The sequence below is a fragment of the Herpailurus yagouaroundi genome, unplaced genomic scaffold (genome assembly GCF_014898765.1).
Source record: "Herpailurus yagouaroundi ecotype Mexico unplaced genomic scaffold, PumYag 428, whole genome shotgun sequence".
In the NCBI taxonomy this organism is placed as follows: Eukaryota; Metazoa; Chordata; class Mammalia; order Carnivora; family Felidae; genus Herpailurus; species Herpailurus yagouaroundi.
Window position 1 is genome coordinate 1030705 of NW_024412645.1, and position 18523 is coordinate 1049227.

The window sequence follows — 18523 nt, forward strand, 5'->3', positions numbered from 1 at the left end:
AGACAGGGGTGGGGGGCCAGACCAGTCACAGGTGCAGAGAACTCTTGGGGAAAGCGGGAATGGGGTGGGGGGCAATGGCGTTGGCACTGAGGTTGGAGAGGAGGGCTGTGCCCCAGGGAGGGGAGGTGAGGGAGGCGTGAAAGGAGGTGGGGGAGGAGGAAGAGGAAGAAATCTGGGGGAACCAGAAAGAGAAAAGGAGAGAAGGAAAGACAGATGGAGGGTGCTGAGGGTGAGGTGAGCAGACGGGGCAACGATTCCAAAGTGGAGGGCTTGCTAATGTCCTATATAAGCCTTTGGCAACACCTATATAGGCTGGACGGGCACGGTGCCCAGGCCAGGAGCCTCCTTTTGGAATCTCCAGCCGGGATCCCGTGGGAGCAGGAAGCTCTGGTGATAGTGGGAGGAGAGCAGGACAGAGAAAGGGAGAGAGAGAGGGAGTAAGGGGCAGAGGGAGGATGGAGGGGATATGGACAGGGCCACCTGGTGGGCCTTGGCCGGGGCTGGTAGGCGGGCCGGCGGCTCCTTCGTTCCGGCGGGCACCTGGCACACTCAGCAGCAGGTGGGTAGGGTGGAGAGGACAGGGGCTTTCTGGGGAAGGGGGTCTCAGCCGCTGTCTGACAGTGCAGCTGGCCAGCTTCAAGGGGCCTTGGGGCAGCTGGGCCTGGCCCAGATGCCTAGTCCCAGATGCCCAGCTGACACCAGCAGGACTGGGGCCCACACTTACTCAGCAGATGAGAAGGCCACCTCAAAGTTCTGACGCCGGTTCTGTGGGCTGAGCTGCCCATAGTCGAATGCCTCAGGGAAGAAGTTGTGCACCAGGGCACAGAAGGCCATCCCATCACTCCAACTTGAGGAGAAGTTCTGGATGTCCACGTGCTATGTATGGGTGGTGGGAGGACTGGTCAGCTTCCCTATGAGTTCTCTGCCCCCAGCATTTGGCATTCCAGGCATAGGGCAACTGGGGTCAGAGAGGCCCTATAGCTTGCCCAAGGCTGCACAGAGGATGGGCAGTGGGAACATGAGCATCCTTTAATTAAGTTTGTCAACTCCCTTGTCTACTACTTACAGTCACAGAGCAACCAGGAGGCCCAGCACCACCCAGCTAAGACCATGGTTATGTCTCCTTCACTCCTTTCCTTACTTACAGAAATTTACCAAGCCCCCTCACCTCCACCCTTACCCCCAAGAGCAATGAGGGGGGACTCGGAGGGTGAGGTCTGGCTCTGAACTGGGCCCTCATTAGGCCCTCCCACTTAATCACTTATTCTTGGATCTAGGGTATGTTGTGTGTCTTCCTTTGAGCCTGTTTCCTCATCCCAAAAGAGGGCTTCCATCGTCCCTGCCAGGTATGGGGACTATGAAAAGCACAGGGGGTGAGGAGTTCTGCCAAGAGGGAGGTGCGGAGCTGCAGGGTGGAGGTTGGGAGTAGGAGAAAGAAGGGCCGGGCTGCCTGGCCTTGTAGAGCTCACCTCATAACCACGTGTCTTTGCTCGGCACCAGTCCAGCAACATCTGCTTGATGCTGTTGGCATTGGGGACCCCAAAGCTGGTGGAACGCTGCACCGCTGCACGGGGTCCACCAGGGCTGCTGCAGGGGCACGTCCGGCAGGTCAGGCAGGTCACAAGGCGTGCTGCCTTGGTGGCCAACCCAGTGGGTTCCAGGCCCCGCCTTCCCTGTCCTTCAGGCCCCTCCCAGCTCTGCTCCCACAGCGCTTTCCCGTTTCTGGCCCCGCCCCATGCACTAATTAGGCCCCGCCCAGCCCCGCCCGCTGTCGCTCACCCAGAGGCGCCTTCCTTCTCCAGCTTCTCAATCATGGCCTTGCGCGCCTGGGAGGCTGAGGTCTTGGGCAGGCTCTGCGCCTTCATCAGCTCTTTCTTTTTCTCTGCTTGGCGTTTCTCGAGTGCGGCCAGGCTGCCGGGCCGTGGGCTGGCCTCATCCTCGCGGTCGAAGATACTGGGGGGGATAAGGAGGTGACTGTTAGGCCGCTCCTGAGCCTCAACCCCCAATTGCCAAGGGAAGGGACTTGTCGTGCTCCAGACTCTACACTCTGTGGTATATCCACAACCCATAAGCCGGCCCGCAAGGGAGTCGTCCTTATCACGTCTATTTTACAGGGTAGACTGAGGCTCAAAGGTGAAGAAGGTGGGAGCCACTCTTTTCCTTCAACAGACTTGGCCCTGGGGGCAGTTCTCTGAGAAGGCTCACTGCATGATCAAGTTACAGATGAGTTCAGATTCTGGGCACTAGCAACTAATAATACCTACCAGCATAATCATCATCATCATCATCATCTTATGTCTATTGAGCCTTTCCTATGTGCCATTTTAAATTTCACAAGGAGGGAGGGACCCTTATTTCCACTAAAGATGAGGAAACAGGCCCCTGGCCTCAGGTTTCAGAGGGCATGGGGGGCAGTGCACGAACACAGGTCTTTCTGAGTCAGAGTTCTTGGACGCCTATGGTTTCCAGTATGAATTCTGCTCCTAACAGCCTTGATACACTCTGTATGATAGAGGTGTACTCCTCCCTCATGGGGCTAAAGTGCAAAGGTGCTCTGTGACATGGGATGTGGTCTGCAGACACTGAGAAGTGGCAGTGCCACCAGGCAGCTCATTGGCAGGCAGGCCTCTCTAAGGGCTCAACGCTATCACTGCCACTAAGAGCTGTGAGACCCTGAGCAAATCTCTGGCCTCCTCAGTGGTGTGGCTGAGGAATAGGTGAGATCATAAGGGGAGTAGGAGTGGTCTGACTCCTACTCTGACTCTCCCTGGCTGTATGCTTATCACCTTAAAGCACCTTGGTCTACCCCTCTGCAGACTGGGTATATAGTGAGGTCCCATGTGGCACTGACTCCTCTGTGGTCTAGGGATGGGTACCTATGCTCACCTGCCCATCTTCTTGGATGATGAAGAGGAGAAAGTCTTGGTTTGCACCATAGTACGGCCACCACCATCTGCAATAAAGGGGAAGAGGAGCAGGGTGAGGGCTTGGGCCTGGACATCAGGAGATAGGGCACGGGGCTATTGTGGGGGGGATGGTGGTAGCCTCAGGCAGAGAAGAGAAAGTGACTGCTGGACAGAGAGACACACAGATGAAGGTACGGAGAGAGAGCTTGAGGATGAGTCTGAGGAAGTGGGCAGGCAGTCAGGCACAGGGCGACACCAGGCGGCCTTACTCTCCGAGCGCCTCACAAAACTCGACTCCACCGTGGTGGTGCGGGCCGTCCGTGTGCCATCATCTGGAGGGGCAGGGGATGAGAGGAAGAATATGAGCCATGGGGCCAGTGGGGTGGATATATTCCCACCTGGAGCCCTGAGCCTTGCTTGGCCTCTTACTGGAGTGGACGAGCCGCTCAGTCTTGGTGACAGTGCTGACAGCTGAGCCATCGGCTGCCCGCTGGCTGTGCCTCGTGGTGGTCTCAGTAGCTGTGTTGCCACGGCCCTCCCCTGGCCGGGCCCGTGCCTCTTGTAGCCGCCGTTCCCGTTCCTTGTCCCGCTGGTCTGGGTGGGGGATGCCCCATGCATGCCCAGAAGGGCCACCCATCACCCACAGAGCACATATGCACGGGCACACAAGATGGGGTGGGGGGGGGCAACTTGTTAGAAATATTGAAGACACAGGGGACAAGGACCCTCTCTAGGAGTAGCTGAGGGTAAGGGGATAGCTATAACTTGGCAGGGGGTGGGGGAGAGGTGGTGTGTGGCAATGGACTCAGGGAGAAACAAAGGAATATGGAAGAGCTGAACTCAAAGGGGGAGTATTTGGATCCAAGAAGGGAATTTCTATGGGAATGAGTAGCTTCCAGAGTGAATATGCAGATCCAGCGAGGAAGTAGCAGAATTCAGGGAGGGAGAAGCTGAGTGAGGCTAGTAGCTGAGTGAGTCTTTAAATGAGTCTTAGGTGGGGGAAGAGCAGCTAGAAGAAGAAATATCTAGATCCAAGGAAGGAGTAATTGGAGGTACCTGAGAAGTAATTCAATCCGGGGAAAGAGTAGTTGAGAGAGAAGCTGGCAAAAGGGGTGACTGGGCCTAAAGAAGTAGGTAGGCAGGCATAGGAGCCAGGTGGCCATCAATGGGGCCTGGAGGAAGCAGTTAGATTCAGAGAGTATCTAGAGAAGGAAATAAATCTAGAATCCAAGCAAATGAATAGCTGGGTCCAGGGAGGAAGTAGCTGGGCTCAGAGAAGGGGAAGCTGGGTAGGGGCAGAGCTACAGTGGTCATCAGTGGAACTCAAAGAGAGAAAAGCAGCTGCTGGGAGGAGTATCTGGATTCAGAGAAGGAGTAGTTGGCAGTAGGTGGAGAAGCAATGGGATCCAAGAAGGAGTAGCTAGGAGAGGGAGTACCTGGGTCTGGGAAGGAGAAGAGAAGCTGGTTGGGGACAGTATAACTGGGGTGGTCAGGGGGAGAGATGTAGCTAGGGAAGGGAGAAGCTGGATCCAGGGAGAAGGAGGCAAGGGAACATTTGGGTCTAGAGAAGAAGCTGGGTAGGGCAGGTACTGAACTAGCATGTCCACGAATGGACCCCAGAGTAAAGGGAGCAGCTGGGAATGGAGCAACTGGATCTAGGGTGGGGCAACAGGCTCTCTACCTCTCTTCTTTTGTCGGAGCTCACGTAGCGCAGCCCGGATGAGCTTCCGCTCCTCAAAGTCTGTAGTCTGATCCAGCTGCAGATAGAACCCCTGTCATTACCCACCTGGTGCCTGCTGGTCCCTGCTCCCTGCCAACCCCTAGTCCACCAGATCTGGCCATACCATCTTGTCCAGGATGCTTTCATCCTCGATGGCCATCAGCTCCTCAGTGTTCAGGGGACTCCGCGTCTCTGGTGCTTTGTCTACCCGGGTCTGCTCAGCACCGTTAGCCACTTCCACTTCTGCAGACGGGGGCTCTGCTGGCTCTGGCTCCATCTGCAGGGTGGGGAGCGGGCATGGACTTTAAGGAGGGGTGTGGACGAAACCAACCATGCCCATGCCAATGGTTAGGGGACCGGGCCGTGGGTCTGCTGGCACAGCCTTGGAAATAACTACTAACCAGTCAGACTGCCTGTGCAAAGATGGCCGTCTGGTGTCAGACTCAGAGAAGAGGCACTGACAGCCTTGTTGTAGGGCTTCCCGTGTACGTGGAATTGCGTCAATAACGGTGATTTTCATTTGGTAGTAAGCATTGTATAAGCACTAGGGATTTTACTGTCCCTATTTAACACAAGGGAAAACTGAGGCTCAGGGTAGCTGCATGACTTGCCCACAGTCCTAGAAGTGTGATGTAGCCTGGGGTCTGAGCTGAGCTTATCTCCTAAACCTGAGTTCTTTCTGCTGCTTCATTCCCAGCCTCCTCCCAAGCAGGCTGTGCTCTGTCCTGGAAGTTCCCAAGGCCTGAGCCCTCCTGGGCCAGTGCCCAGGCAGCACATGCCACACACACACACACACACACACACACACACACACACACCCCAAAGGGGCTGGACCAGGGCCCTTGGGCTCCTGACCAGGTGTCTGACTGGGACTGCCCAGAGCCAAGTCCTCTCTGAAGCTTGCTCCTGCTCCCTGCTCCATACTGGGAACTACCCTCTAAAGGGCCTGTGGCCCCAACCTAGCACCCTACCCCTCCCAGGACATCTTCTAAGCACTTGCAGACAAGCCCCCAGCCCAACTATCACAGCCCCTCTCCTCCTGGCAGGGCCTCTCAGTCTGCTGTAAGGGTAAGGAGAGCTGAGGTGGCAGCTGCTCTAGGGAGACTCAGCCTGACTGGGGCATAGTAGGGGTGGGGGTGGGGACTGGGCCCTGGCCAGGGGCTGCTAGGGCAGCCGCCATGCATGCCTCAGGGCCAGGAGCCTGGCACTCTCTTGCCTGAGTGTTAGAGCACTAGCACTCCAGTCCCCTCTGCAGATATGTAAACTGAGGCTCAGAGAAGGTAGTGGCACACCAAAGGTCAGTCAGCAGGGGCAGAACCTGCTCAAAACCACCCCTGTCCCCCCAGCCCATAGGGACTTACGAGACTGCTGCTGCGGGCAGGGCCAGCAGAGGAGCGGCGGCGGGTGCTGAAGGCAGGCGGGTGGGCCACAGGGGTCCCGGCATCCTCAGCCGCCTGGAAGAGGGCCTCAGGGTCGGCAGCAGCCAGGAGCAGCTCACTGGGCTCCAGCTCAGGCTCAAGGTCAGGCACAAGTGGGACCCCCAGGCGCAGGCTCAGCACCTCCACCTGCCTGCCCAGTGCATCCAGCCGCCGGCTCAGTGCTGCTGTCTCCACCCGCAGCTCTTCAGCTGCCCGGGCCACTGGCTCCATGGCCGAGGCAGCTGCCTCAGCTGCCTGGGTCACTGCCGCCCGCCCTGCCTCAGCCACTGCCCGCAGCTCTTCCAACGCCAAGTGCAATCGTTCCTCAAGGGCTGCAGCCAGCTCAGACCCGGGCCCTGGTACCCCCGGCATGGTGATGGCAGGGGCTCTGTGGTGGGATGACGATGGGGACAGTGGTAGGGACAGTTGCCTCTGGCTGGCAGTGTCAGAGTCTTTGCAGCTGGCCTGAGGGCAAAGGCAAGGGCAGTGGGCCTGCTCCGCCCCTGCTGGCCTCCCAGCCTCCCAGCCTGCCACCCGCCAGCTGGGGCTGTGGCCCAAATAGAAACCTATTCTGGGCTCCTTGTGGAGGGGGTTGTGGGGGAGGGGTGGCCTGTCCAAGCAGGCAGACGGCCAGGCCTGGTGCTGGCCGTGCAGAGATCACAGACTGGCAACACAGCAAAGCTGCACAGGTTCTGAAGAATTACCTAGGCCAGGGCCCCATGCCCCACAGATGGGGAAACTGAGGCAGGAAGCAATAAATGGGCCTGCCTGGGCTACCATTTGCATTAGCTGTGAGGATCCAGTCTGCAAGACTCCAAGAGCCTGCACTCCTTAGCCTTCATGCCATGCTGTTTTAGAAATCCTTGAACAAATGGAGGAAATGGAGGCACAGAGAGGCGGGACTTTGAGCAATCTGCTATAACAAGCATAAATATGAGATAAATATCCTCTGGCCTGTCTGTGGTGCTTGGATACAACCACAGACTTTGAGCACATTTTAGGTACTTTTCTGCTTTCCCTTGATTCTAGATGGGGAAATTGAGATGCGTTAGTGGTATCACATGCAGGGCTCACTGTTTCACCTCCCACCCACCCCAAGGGCCTCAGCTACCATCCCCTCACTCTCTTGGCAGAGAGCAGTTAAGTCCTGCTCTGTGGGGGTAAGGGTGCTTTCTTCCCCCCACCCTCTCCTTGTTACCCCTGAGAAGGCCCAAAGCTGGCTCTAGCCATCTCACCTCAACCAAAGTCCCATTCAGTCCCTGGTGCAGCACAGAGGACATTACCTGGGCAGTCAGGCGGCCCACTGGGGATCCCTTCCCCAGCTGAGCTTCCAGCCAGCTGATCCCAGGCTCAGGAATGAATAATGGAGGGATGCGGCGTATTCAGTTCCCGTGGCACCTGTTAGGCTGCTGCCTCACCTGACTGGCACCCCCTGCCTGTCCCCCCATCAATGTTTCTGTTCAACCCCCCCTCCCCCAGAGATGTTGACGCAGATGGTAATCACTAATCTCCAATCTCCTAACAGGCTAGGCTGATCTTGGATGAGCAGATCAGCAGCTTTGCTTCTTGGGGCTGAGCTCCAGTATGGAGTAGGAACAGGGGCACTGGGGCCATCAGAAGAGGGGGCAAGTCCTCACCATCCTCTTTGAGCTTGAATTTTCCCATCTGTTCATTAGGAATCAACCAACCTATTTTGGACTAAAGACCAGAGATCAGCATGTGAGAAGCTTGAGGCCAGTACAGAGTAAGCTTCTGACACACCTAGTGGCTTGGTACACTAGGGTCTGCCTTTAGCTCTGCCACCAACTGGTTCTGGACTGTAGGTAGCCACCTTCTCTCTCTGGGCCTCAGTTTCCCCATGTGTTCAGTGGGGGAGGAATGGAGCAGAGGAATCCTGCTAGCCCTACATCCTGAAGCAGTTTATATAAGATTGATGGATGGTGACACTGGTGGGCTAAGAAGGGGCTCACCTTAATGCCGCAGCCTCCCCGGCTATCAGGGGAGGCATGGCTGAAGCTGGTGACGTGAGTGACGCTACCCAGGCGCGCCAGGGTCCCAGGGCTGCTGATATGGGTGATGGTGCTCTTGCCCCCACTGCTGGTGCTAAGGAGGGTGGGAGGCGCCCGTAGTCCCAGTGTCAGTTCTGGAGGAGGAGAAGGGCCACTGTTAGATCAGCTGGGGTGAGGGCAATGCCAGCCAAGGTTAATGGTGCCCCTTGCTCCCAGCACATCCTTTGGAGACACCCTGAAGCCTGACCACAGCACTCGTTCTATATGCAGAGCTGTCTGCAAATGCTCATCCCCAGCAGTGGGGAGACAGGGGGGAGGCCTACCTGCCCTCTGGTTGCCTGTGGGCAGCAGCACTCGGCCTGTGGATGCCTGGCCACGGCCATCCTTGATCTCGATGGTGAATGTGGTCTTCATACTGGCCCCTGGCTCGGCAGTGCCGACAGGCACAGGAAGCAGGGCACTGGGCTCCTCTGAGCGGGCCACGGGCCCCCCTGCTCTGTTTTCAAGGGGCCTGGCAGCCAAGCCCCGCCTCCCGGGGCCCTCCTCCCGGGGGCAGCTCTGAAGCTGGGCCAGGGGCCTGGCTGTTCCTCGTGGCTCCTTGCTGAGTCGGGAGGAGGTGTCGCTGGGGCCCCGAGAGGAGGAGCTGTTGGAAGAGGAGGCAGGAGTAGTGCTGATGTGGGAGGGGCCCAGGAGTCTTGTGGGGGTCGAGGGACCCAGGACCAACCGGGGTGGACCCTCCTGAAGCCCAGCAGCCATAGGAGAATCAGATGTGAACTTGCGCACACGATCCCGCACAGAGCCAGCCCGCTGGAATGAGGAAGGTCCACTGGCAAGAGTGGTGGGCTCTAGAAGGGACAGGAGGGTTATCAGTGACTGGGTGGGACAGGGACTGCCCCAAGTCTGCAATAGTGGGAACAGGTAGTACCTCGGTTCTGGGCTGGCTGGCAGGGACTGAGCATGGACAGGGAGCGTTGGCAGGGACGGGGTCCAGCCAGGTCTGGCAGTTTGGAGAGAGGGCCAGGTGGGGAAAGACAGAGGAGAGTGGATATGGAAGTTCCGCCTCTCATAAGTCTCTCCTCCACACCTCCTCAGCTTCCCAACCCCTTCCTGTATTCCAGCCTCCCCGTCCCATGTTGCACCTCCCATAGCTCCTGGCCTCCCCACTCAGCTGTATCTCTCTTATAGGCTCCTCCTTCTCCTCCTGCACTGACCCTAGGATGACTTGGACACTCCTGGGGGCTTGGGCTAGGCTTAGGCTGGAGGAAGGGTGCCCAGATCCTTCCTGCTGATGGGGATACAGGACACCCCCCCCCCGTCCAGCACTGCCCATGGCCTCAGCTGGGAGATGGGCGCACTCCCTTATTGGGGAAAAGAATGTGCCTGAGGCCCGTTGCCTTTCAAGGCTGCAGGGAGGCTTCTGGCCATGGGATGGGGGTTGGGGAGGGCCAGGCTGGGGGTGGGGACACTTCAGGGCAGTGGGAGGAGTGTTAGGGACTGCTTCCTCTTGAGGAAGCTGAAGCTGTCTAGGCATTAGAGCCCATTTTCCAGACAGGGAAGGGGAGGCCTATAGCTACCCCTATGGGGACCCTCACCTGCTCTCTTTGTGTCGGAGGGACCTTTGGTGGGGCCTTGGACAGCTGGGGGCTCTGTGGGGCCAGGCAGGAGCTGCAGGGGAGACATAGCATGGGCAGGGCCTGACTCCCAAACTGAGGAGCTCACCTGCTTGGCATCCCTGTCCCTCATCCAGACTCACCTTGTTGACCGCCTGCCTCTCAGTGCTGGGGGTGGCTGGCAGCTCCTGGGGCTCAGGGCTGGTGGCCCTGGGTGGGCTGGAGGGTGACTCGGGGCTGCCCACAGCCTCAGCAGCAGGACACCGGGCCTCAGAAGGCTCTAGTGGAGGCTCAGGAGAAGCAGTGGTAGGTGAATTGACGGGTGAGGCAGGTAAGCTGGGTGTGCCCCCAGGTGGGGCCTGCACCAGGAGTGTCACTGTGGTCACATCTCGGCTGGTGCCCTGGGGGGTTGGGGTTGGCTCTGGGATCTCTGCCTGCTGCTTCTGTTTCTCTCGCTCCGGCACCTGTGGGAGACCCGCAGGATGCAGTCAAGGCTCCCCAGGCTGGCAGGTGCCCAGGGCAGGGCATGCAAAGCAGAGGGGTTAGGCATAGCTTCCTGTGGTCACACCTGCACATGCAGGGGCACTGGCACACCATGGGAGGTCTCTGATACTCACTTCCTAACCTCCTGGCACTGCCTGGTCAAGCGTGGTTCAAAGAGGACTAGATACTATACCAGGGGTTGGGGATGACAGGAGACCTCCTGGGGACTCCCAACCTTAACAGATCCCTGGAGCAGAGGCCTCTGACCCCTGATCCTGGCCTGGTTAATCAGAGTGTGTGTGGGGGGGCGGCAGCTTGGGGCGGGGTGGCGGGGAGGGGGAGTCCTTCAAGAACTGGGACCAGCGGCCTCTGCTGGCCACTGAAGGAACCTCCATGGCCGGACCTCTCACCCATACCCCCTGGAGAACAGTGCTCCACAGAGTCAGCTGGGGTGTGATATGTAGAGTCAAGCTAAGGATGTGGGCTGTCTGGAGGGAGAAGGACAGCCTCAGGCTAGGTTTAAGCTAGGGAGGTCAGGTTCAGATCTGCATTTCAGGGAGATTGCACTGGCTACTGAGTGGAGGCTGGATGGCCATGGTGGGGTGAAATGTAGTTATGGAAGCAGGCAGGCCAGCAAGTTGGTAAGGGAGACACACTCAGGAGCTGTGTAGACAGTCTGGCTTTGAGGGGAAGATACAAAGTCTGGATTGGGGGACATGTGGCCAGAGGTTATCCAAGAGACTAGGCAGAGGTGTGAGATAGTGTCCCCCAAACACCTCCCCACCCCATGAGGTACCAGTCTAGCAAAGACAAGTAGGTGCTCTGTGCTGCTAGCATCTGTGGGCACAGGACACTGGGCTACCCGCCCACCTTGCTCACATTCCTTACCTCACACCGTTCCAGCCTGTGTGCTGCCCGCCCCTTGCTCTCTTCTCTTGAGCCACTGTTGGGCCGCCCGCTGCACAACCTCCCAGCCAATGTGGCAGCTGGAAGGGAAGGAAAACATGTCAGGTGAGTGGCCAGCAGGTGCTGTGGGTGGCATGCAGCAGTACACAGGGTAGGGCCAGGGCAGGGCACATACCCTCAATCTCCTGGGCCCTTATGCGGCGGATGGCAGCTCGGATCAGCTTGCGTTCCTCATACTCACCAGCACCTCGCAGCTATGGGTGAGAAACAGGCCGCAGGTGCTGGACTGTGGAGTCCAGGTCTTCCCCTGCCCTGCCACATCCCCTGCCCTGGGCCTCACCAGTGCAGTCAGCTCTTCCACGTCATTCATGGACTCCAGGCGCCCTGCCAACCGCGCCAGAGCAGCTTGCTGCTCCGCTTCCTGCTGCTGAGAGCTGCAGGGACATCATGACTATAACTCCTACTGCCATAGCCAAGTCATGGAGGATGTGGGCTGAGGGTAGGGGCAGGACAGGGTACACAGAGGAGTAGGTAGCTAAGCACACCCTCTGGCTACATGCTGGCACATGCATGCCCATGTACGTGAGCACTAATACCACAGGCTCAGACGTGTTATCTACGTGGGTGTGTCCAGGACTCCATGACTGGTGAGTGGTCCATGCCCATAAACATCCCTGTATATTCCATATGCCTGCCTATACTGCCATTTGCACACCCACATGGGCAGCGGACACACCTGTGCTCGTGCCTGCCTGCACAACACAAGCCGAGCCCTGGCACATACTCCTCCCACCTGCATGACCATCCCTCCCTGGCCACTCACTGCAGCCAGTTCTCCTTGTTGTCCTGCCGCTCAGCACGGAAGCGCTTGGATGCCAGGGCCTCCTCCTCACGCTGCAGCTCCTGCCGCTGCAACTCCCGGATGGCTGAGCGGATGCGCCGCCGCTCTGCCAGATCCGCTGTGACCTCCAACTGTGGGGCAGGCGGGGGTGAGGGGCAAATCATTTTGGCTGCCAGGGGCGGAGGGCGGGCACCAGCTGCCCACAGCTTGGCCTGGGCCACAATGAGTGGTCTGTCTCCACTCTCTCTGCCACATGTCTGTCACGAGCCTGCCCTTCCACCCACGCAGGGTCTCAGGGAGACCTGGCTTATGGAACCAGAGCTCTTGGACAGCCTACTGTGCACTATGGTTCACAGAGTGGGCAGCCAGCAACTGCCCATCTGTGCCAGGTGCCAAGCCAGGCACTCCTTCTTGAGACTCAACTCCTGTCACTCAGAGTCCTTCATCAAATTCCCAAGGGCCAGGGAGTATTGCAGGAAGAAGGAGGCTACCGTACAGGGTCCCAACAGTGTCCCTGGGGAAGGAAGGGTGATTAGGGCAGATGGAGTCCACCCTGTGAGCAAGGAAGACTCCCATGTTCTAGTCCCAAAGCACTACAGTCTTGCTGGGGGTGGCAGCCTCATCCACACTGGACTGATGGGAAAACTGAGGCAGGGGCAGGTGCTCAGGAGTCCTAGTTTATTGCTTGGCTGGGGGCTATTTTTTCCTGCCTGTACTGGCCCAGCACTATCCACCGTCAAAGGGGCCAAGGCCCAGAGTAGGAAGGTCAGTCCCTCAGATAATAGAGCTGCATTAGAGTCTACCCAGGGCCCTAGAGAGGGCATCAATGAGGGACAGGTGCCCCCACCAGCTTCTTAGCCCCTTAATTCCTGGGAAATTGGAGATGGTTGGTTTAACCACTCTCAGGAAAGGGCACCTTTTCTGGGCAGAGTCAGTCAATTCTGTTGCCTCCCCTACACTGCTACCACCCACCTCCCCAGCCCAATCTCAAGAGAGAGAGGACTGGCACAGGGACCCCAGGAAGATAATGGCTGAGATAAATCCCCGGTATGGGCCTGAGCCAAATAGGAGCAAGTATAGGCAAAGTGATTTCCTCTGTCCCCACTCCCCAAATCATTCAGGGGGAGGGTCCAGGAACCCTCTACTTCCTTTCTTTATAGCTCCTCCCCCATCATTCCTTCCTGTTCCCAGGTGGGGGTCCAAGTTACAACAGGGTGCATGGGCTGGCCCAACTCTGCCATCACTTGTCCCAGTCTGAAAAGAGTAGGGAGAGCCCCGGGGGACAGATCCCTCCATGGTTCCTTCAGGCTCCACATTGCTGAAGAGCTATGGGAGAGTCCCTGAGGCTCAGGCCAGAACCCCCAGCTTGCTCCAGCTTCAGTCCAGTCCTGGCTGGGTGGTCAGGAGCATGTCCTTAACCTCTCTGTGTCTTGTTTTTCTCATTTGCCAAATGGAACAATGACTCCCACCTCAGGGCAGTGGATGGGGATGGGGGCAGTGACTTGGGGTCCCCCCTTCATAGCTGTACATGCAGTAAACATCACCCCCTCCTTGGTTCCAGCCACTCAGAAGGAGAGAGAGGCAAGGGCAAAAGAGTACAAGATACGAGATATCAGTAACATTGAGAACCTATCTAACAGGTCCTGCGCTGAGTCCCCAGTTTGTCCTAATCTCACAGAAACCCTAGGTTTACTCCCATTTGACAGATGAAGAAACTGTGGCTCAGTGGGGAGAAGTCATTTGCTAAAGCCCAAATGACCCGAGCCAGGATTTGAACCCAGGTTTCTAGGACTCCAGAGTCTGCCTTGGGCTGAAGATAGCTCTGTTGCTGGGGTGTGTCTGCCATGGTGGGTACCTCAAGGACCTTGGCATACTATGTTAGGAACCCTCTCTAGTCTAGACTAGAGATAGACCAGAGGGTAGAGACAGAGACAGACAGAGGGTAAAGAGGCTAAGAGATAAAATGACTAGCCCTTTGTCTCCTGGGTACCCCTTCCCAATGCCCTGGATTCCAGAGACTGGGTTCTTATCTCTGAAAACAGCCTGATGTAGAAACTTGGCTACCTCTGTAATCCCTAGGAGCCTCACTATCCCCATCTGGAAAGTAGAAGTCCCTGGTCCCTGTCTGATACTCTCCCCAAGTGAGTGGGATGGGGCTGGGGGAAGGACAACCTCATTCCACTGATCATTCCCCAGCATGACCTTTCCCCTTTGGGCCTGAAAGCAAAGGCCTGCCCACAGTAACCCTGCTGTGCATCCTATATTCCTTACCCTCTCAGGCCCCACCGTTGTGTGTGGAGGGGGCTGTGGGAGGGAGGGAAGGAAGTACAAAGCGCCATTGTCCACCAGAGGGAAGGGGAAGGGGATAGGGCGGTTTCTGAAACTGCCCAGTGAAATTCTCCCGGGAGGAAAGAGGGCACTTCCTCCTCCTGGGGGGCGGGTCTCCGGGCCTTTCTGCCCTCGCCGTTTGGGAGTGGGGGTGGGGTCTGACCCGCTCTGGCTCTCCCTGGGCCTCAGTCTCCTCACTAGCACAATACAGGAGACTTTCCAGGCATTCGCTCAGTCCCATGGAGGACGGGCCGGCAGTGGAGCGAGGCCTCGCCAGGGGGCGCTGAAGGTCCGAAGGCTCCGGAACCGCCCGCCCTCCCAGGCAGGGCACGGCCCACGCCTCTCCCGGGGAGCCCAGCACTAGGCGCCCAGTCGGGAGCCAGACAGGAAAGCCCCCCGCCACCGCCTGCTTTAATGTCTCTCGTTGCGGAGAAGAAATCGAAGTTCACAGAACTTAAGCAGCTTCCCTAGGTCACCCAGCTAGGGAGCGTCGGAGCCTGAACTTGAACCCGGGACTGAGGAGGAGGGCGTCCGGTATGTGGCGGAGGGGCACGCGGCGTGCCTGTCCCCAAGTGCCCCCATCCAGCGCAGGCACCCCCGCCTCGTCCAAAGGAATGTGCGGGAGCGGAGGCCGGAAGCGGCTGCCCGGGTCCCCAATCGGCCCGAAGCTGGGGCGCCGGCCAGCTTTCCCTTATAAGGCCCGACCCCGCGGGGAGGGGCCCGGCTTGGGACGCCGCCGTTCTTGCCACGAGGCCGGCGGGAGCCAGGCCGGAGCTCTGGGCGGGACCCTCGGCAATGCCCGGGCGAAGTAATGGCGGGGCGCCGGCCGTGGAGGAACCGGTCTGGGGGTGCGAAAGACTTTGGGCGGTTTTGCCGCCCCCAGACGAGGGGCAGCGAGTGGTTTAGTCCTTTCCCAGGGAGGGGGCGGGGCTGGGCCGATTACAGCTACCGCTCTGGCTTCTCTGAAAACCCAGCACCCAAACTCTGCATGGGGTTAGGGAGTGGCGACTGGAGAACCCTGAGCCTCAGAGTGGACCCCTAGAGATGGAGATGCGCGGGGACCTGGCTTTCTTTCTGGAACGCTCTGTGTCTACTACCCCCATCTGACTTCCTGACCTAAGGGGGGAGGTCGAGCTGACGTGGTGGGAACCCCTGGGAAACCAATCCAGCACACAGCTGGCTGTGGCGATGGCAGACACCCAGAGAGTCTAACGTGCTGGTCTGACTGCCTTGGGTAGGTTATGGCAGCACTGGACACTGCCGAGTGACCCCTGCATCCGGAAGAATGGTATGGGGGTGGGTAGGTCACTTGCTTTCTCTTAGGAAAGGTAAATCTTTAATCCCACTCCCCCTCCACTGTCCACCCTCACAAGGGTCAAGGGCGGAGCTGGGAGGGTGGGCGCAGAGCTCTGGCCCCTCCAGTGCTGCAGCTCCCTGCCTTTGATCGTGGGTACATGTCTGCCCTCTTTTGTTGCCCTAAAGCCTTTCTGTGCATGGCAATGGGGGAGGGGGGAGGCTATGGTTAGATAGGGCCTCAAGAAAGTGAGGAAAGAGTGGGCCCATCCTTCTTCCACCCTAAGATCTGGGCCCATGCCTCATTCCATCCCCATGCCAACTCTAGGAGCTACATATATGTTTGCACACATCTCCAGCTCCCATTTTACAGGTAAAGAAACTGAGGCTCAGAAAAAAATGACAGACTAGAAGTGACAGAGCTTATAAGGGCCCCCAAAGCCTGTCTCTTTTTATGGGCTCTTCTGACCTTGACTTACCCAAGATATGGTCCCCCATGGCCCTCTTTGGGGTTTGTTTGGATCCTGGCACTCTATCTTCCTAGCAGGGTGCCCTAAGGGAGGTTATTTCACCTCTCTGAGCCACAGTGCCCTCTTGGCTTTTGGAGCTGCTGTGACCATTCTGTGAGATGGTCTAGCATCCAGCCTGACCCCTACTGTGCCCTGGCATTTTTAATCATTGCTGCTACTATTATCATTGGGCCAGCCTCCAGGGGTGGACACTGCCCAGGCTGTTGCTTGAGAGAGAAAATCTAGCCTCCCCACACCTGTGGTTACACATGGGCGAGTCCTCAGCAGTTACTGTTTAAACAGGTGGTAGCAGTGGGGGGACTGGGAGGGACCAGGCCTCAGCACCTGGCACAGACAGGCACATGCTACTGGGTCCTCTGCATCAGCCATGCATAACAGGTTTAGCCCTGTTCCCCTGAGCCCTCATCCTCCCCCCTCCCCTCCTCTTGTCAGCTGAGAGGTAGCCTGGACAGGCCCTGCCTCTGACCTGGCTTGCCTGTTATCACAGCAGGGATGATCGGGCCACTTACCAGCTTCCGCAGGGCTCCTTCGTCCAGCCCAGCTAAGGCCTCATCTGCCATCACGATGGCTCCTAGCTCTGTCCGTCCCCTCCTGGTGAGATCCCTGGTGCCTGTGGCACCTGACACCAGCTCAAGGAATCTGCAGGGGACAGACATGAATCAGGCCTGCTGGGACTTCTAGAAACCACAGGCACTTGGGCCCTGTGCCTCAGTTTCTCTAACCCATGATAATCTGTTGGTGTCCCATTCTTGCTACCTGTGGCTGCTGGCTGGGGGTTGCTCTCTGCCCTAGGGTGGTATTTTGAAAAACTTAAACCAAGTGTGGGAGTCCCTGGTTCCAGCACAGCGAACTCAATGCCAGCCTGCTGTGTGGCCTAAACTGGGCCCTCACCCTGTCTTAAGGATCAGAGAGCTTAGAGGATTGAGAAGGTCCACCACAGCCGTGCTCACCACCAGGGGGTGCCTGCCAGACTCATTTCCTACCCCACCCACCCATCCCCAGGGCCTGCCCAGCCCCGACTCGGACCAAAAGTTCAGTCTCTGTGGGCTGAGCCCATATCCAAATCCTTGCTGCCACTTGCCCTCCTTACCCCAGGTGATTTAATCCATCAGAGGTAACCTCCTGTCTTCCAGTTCTTGAGGGCAGCCCTCTATACACACTCCTCTTTTCTCCTCCCCTTCCTGCCCTCCCCCTGATGCCAGTTGCCCAGACCTCATGAAGCCAGGTGTCCAGGCAACTGGCTCCTCCTGCCAATTTACACACTTAGAATCGAATTCCCCAGCTAGAATGGCCTACAGAACCTGACACATCCAGCCTCTGGATAGGCAAACTGAGGATTGGAGAGGGCGGGGATTTGTCACAAGGGGAAAGTAGGATTCCAAAGATCCAAAGAGCAGGAACGGATTTAATCAAAATCTTGGCCACTTCTGGCTTCTGAAGCCCCCTTCCAAAGTGCCCCTAGGGGCTTTTTTTGCTCCATCATTGCATCAAAATGGCCCCCTAAATCCTGGCCCAACCTCCTAGTGCAGCTCCTTCCTTCTTCCTGCAGCCCTCATGTCTATGGAATTTGAGGGCCCACAGCCTGACACACCATAGTTGCTTAGTTAATGTATGGTGACTGAAATGGCCCCAGGATTGCCACCCCCCCCCCCCAATGATTCATCTCTCAGTCATGCCTTCCCCCTCCCCAGAACAGTCACTTGTCGAGTCACCCCATCCGGTAAAGGGGGCTGAGGGGGGCTCCTAATTCATACAGTTGGGGTTCTTCAGACCCCGCCAGTTCAAGTCGCTGCTTGCTTGTCCCATCCCCTTAGGCGTGGGTGGGTGTCAACCACCCATCTTTCATCTGGGGGGAGGGGGGTCCTTGCCTCTTATCTACCTACTTTGGGGTAACCCCAAGGGTGTCACTCAGCAATCACCAGACTTAGGTTCCATGGACACTGAATTCCCCCATGTCTACTGAAGGGCAGGGGTCGCTAATGCATAATCTAGGACGCCCAGGAAGTCCTTAGGGACTGCCGCTGCTGCGGGACAGGGCTCCCTGTCATACAAATAGTCTGGGGTCTCCGGGGATTGAGAGAAGCCTCAGAGTAATGTGGGACCTTCCCCAAGGCGTGTGCCCCCATAGTCTAGGGTCCCTGGGGGTTGTGGAGCCTCCTGGAGGTCCGTGATATCCTTTCCCGCAGTCTAGAACCTTATCTCATGGCTTAGAGCCCCCGTGGATGGGTGGGAGCTTCCACCTCTGGGAGTCCCAGAACCCTAGTTCAGATATCCGGGTTCCACCCCCAGGACCCGTCGAGGGTCCTGGTGCCGCCCAGAGGCCTGCACACCCACCTCTCAGTCCGGCCCACCCGTCCGGCGCGGGCTCAGGTTAGGTCACTCGGGATCCGACAGATAGACTAGGAACGGTCAGGCGGAAGGCGCCGCGACCGGGATCCCAGTCCCCCTCAGCAACCGTCCCCGAGATTCTGCAAGCGCC

At 58.0% G+C, this 18523-nt stretch overlaps 1 protein-coding gene across 8 annotated transcripts in view; it reads right to left on the bottom strand.

The window, feature by feature from the left end:
- Positions 1–18511, bottom strand: part of SMTN (smoothelin) — a 22031-nt gene extending 3520 nt beyond the window's left edge. For 2 of the 8 annotated variants that reach the window (XM_040463931.1, XM_040463932.1), the window contains exons 1-19: positions 18379–18511; positions 16554–16683; positions 11876–12024; positions 11393–11486; positions 11228–11306; positions 11035–11132; positions 9807–10127; positions 9646–9718; positions 8979–9050; positions 8377–8898; positions 8015–8187; positions 4751–4903; positions 4588–4663; positions 3336–3500; positions 3176–3238; positions 2887–2953; positions 1780–1953; positions 1470–1587; positions 725–876 (exon numbers count right to left, since the gene is read on the bottom strand). In XM_040463931.1, coding sequence (XP_040319865.1) covers positions 725–876; positions 1470–1587; positions 1780–1953; positions 2887–2953; positions 3176–3238; positions 3336–3500; positions 4588–4663; positions 4751–4903; positions 8015–8187; positions 8377–8898; positions 8979–9050; positions 9646–9718; positions 9807–10127; positions 11035–11132; positions 11228–11306; positions 11393–11486; positions 11876–12024; positions 16554–16604 — 2600 coding nt within the window. In that variant the 5' untranslated portion in view covers positions 16605–16683; positions 18379–18511. Of the gene's footprint in view, positions 1–724; positions 877–1469; positions 1588–1779; positions 1954–2886; positions 2954–3175; positions 3239–3335; positions 3501–4587; positions 4664–4750; positions 4904–5987; positions 6081–8014; positions 8188–8376; positions 8899–8978; positions 9072–9645; positions 9719–9806; positions 10128–11034; positions 11133–11227; positions 11307–11392; positions 11487–11875; positions 12025–16553; positions 16684–18378 lie in introns of those variants that run through there. The other 6 variants (XM_040463928.1, XM_040463929.1, XM_040463936.1 and 3 more) reach the window with 5 other exon arrangements.
- Positions 18512–18523: the final 12 nt, after the last annotated feature.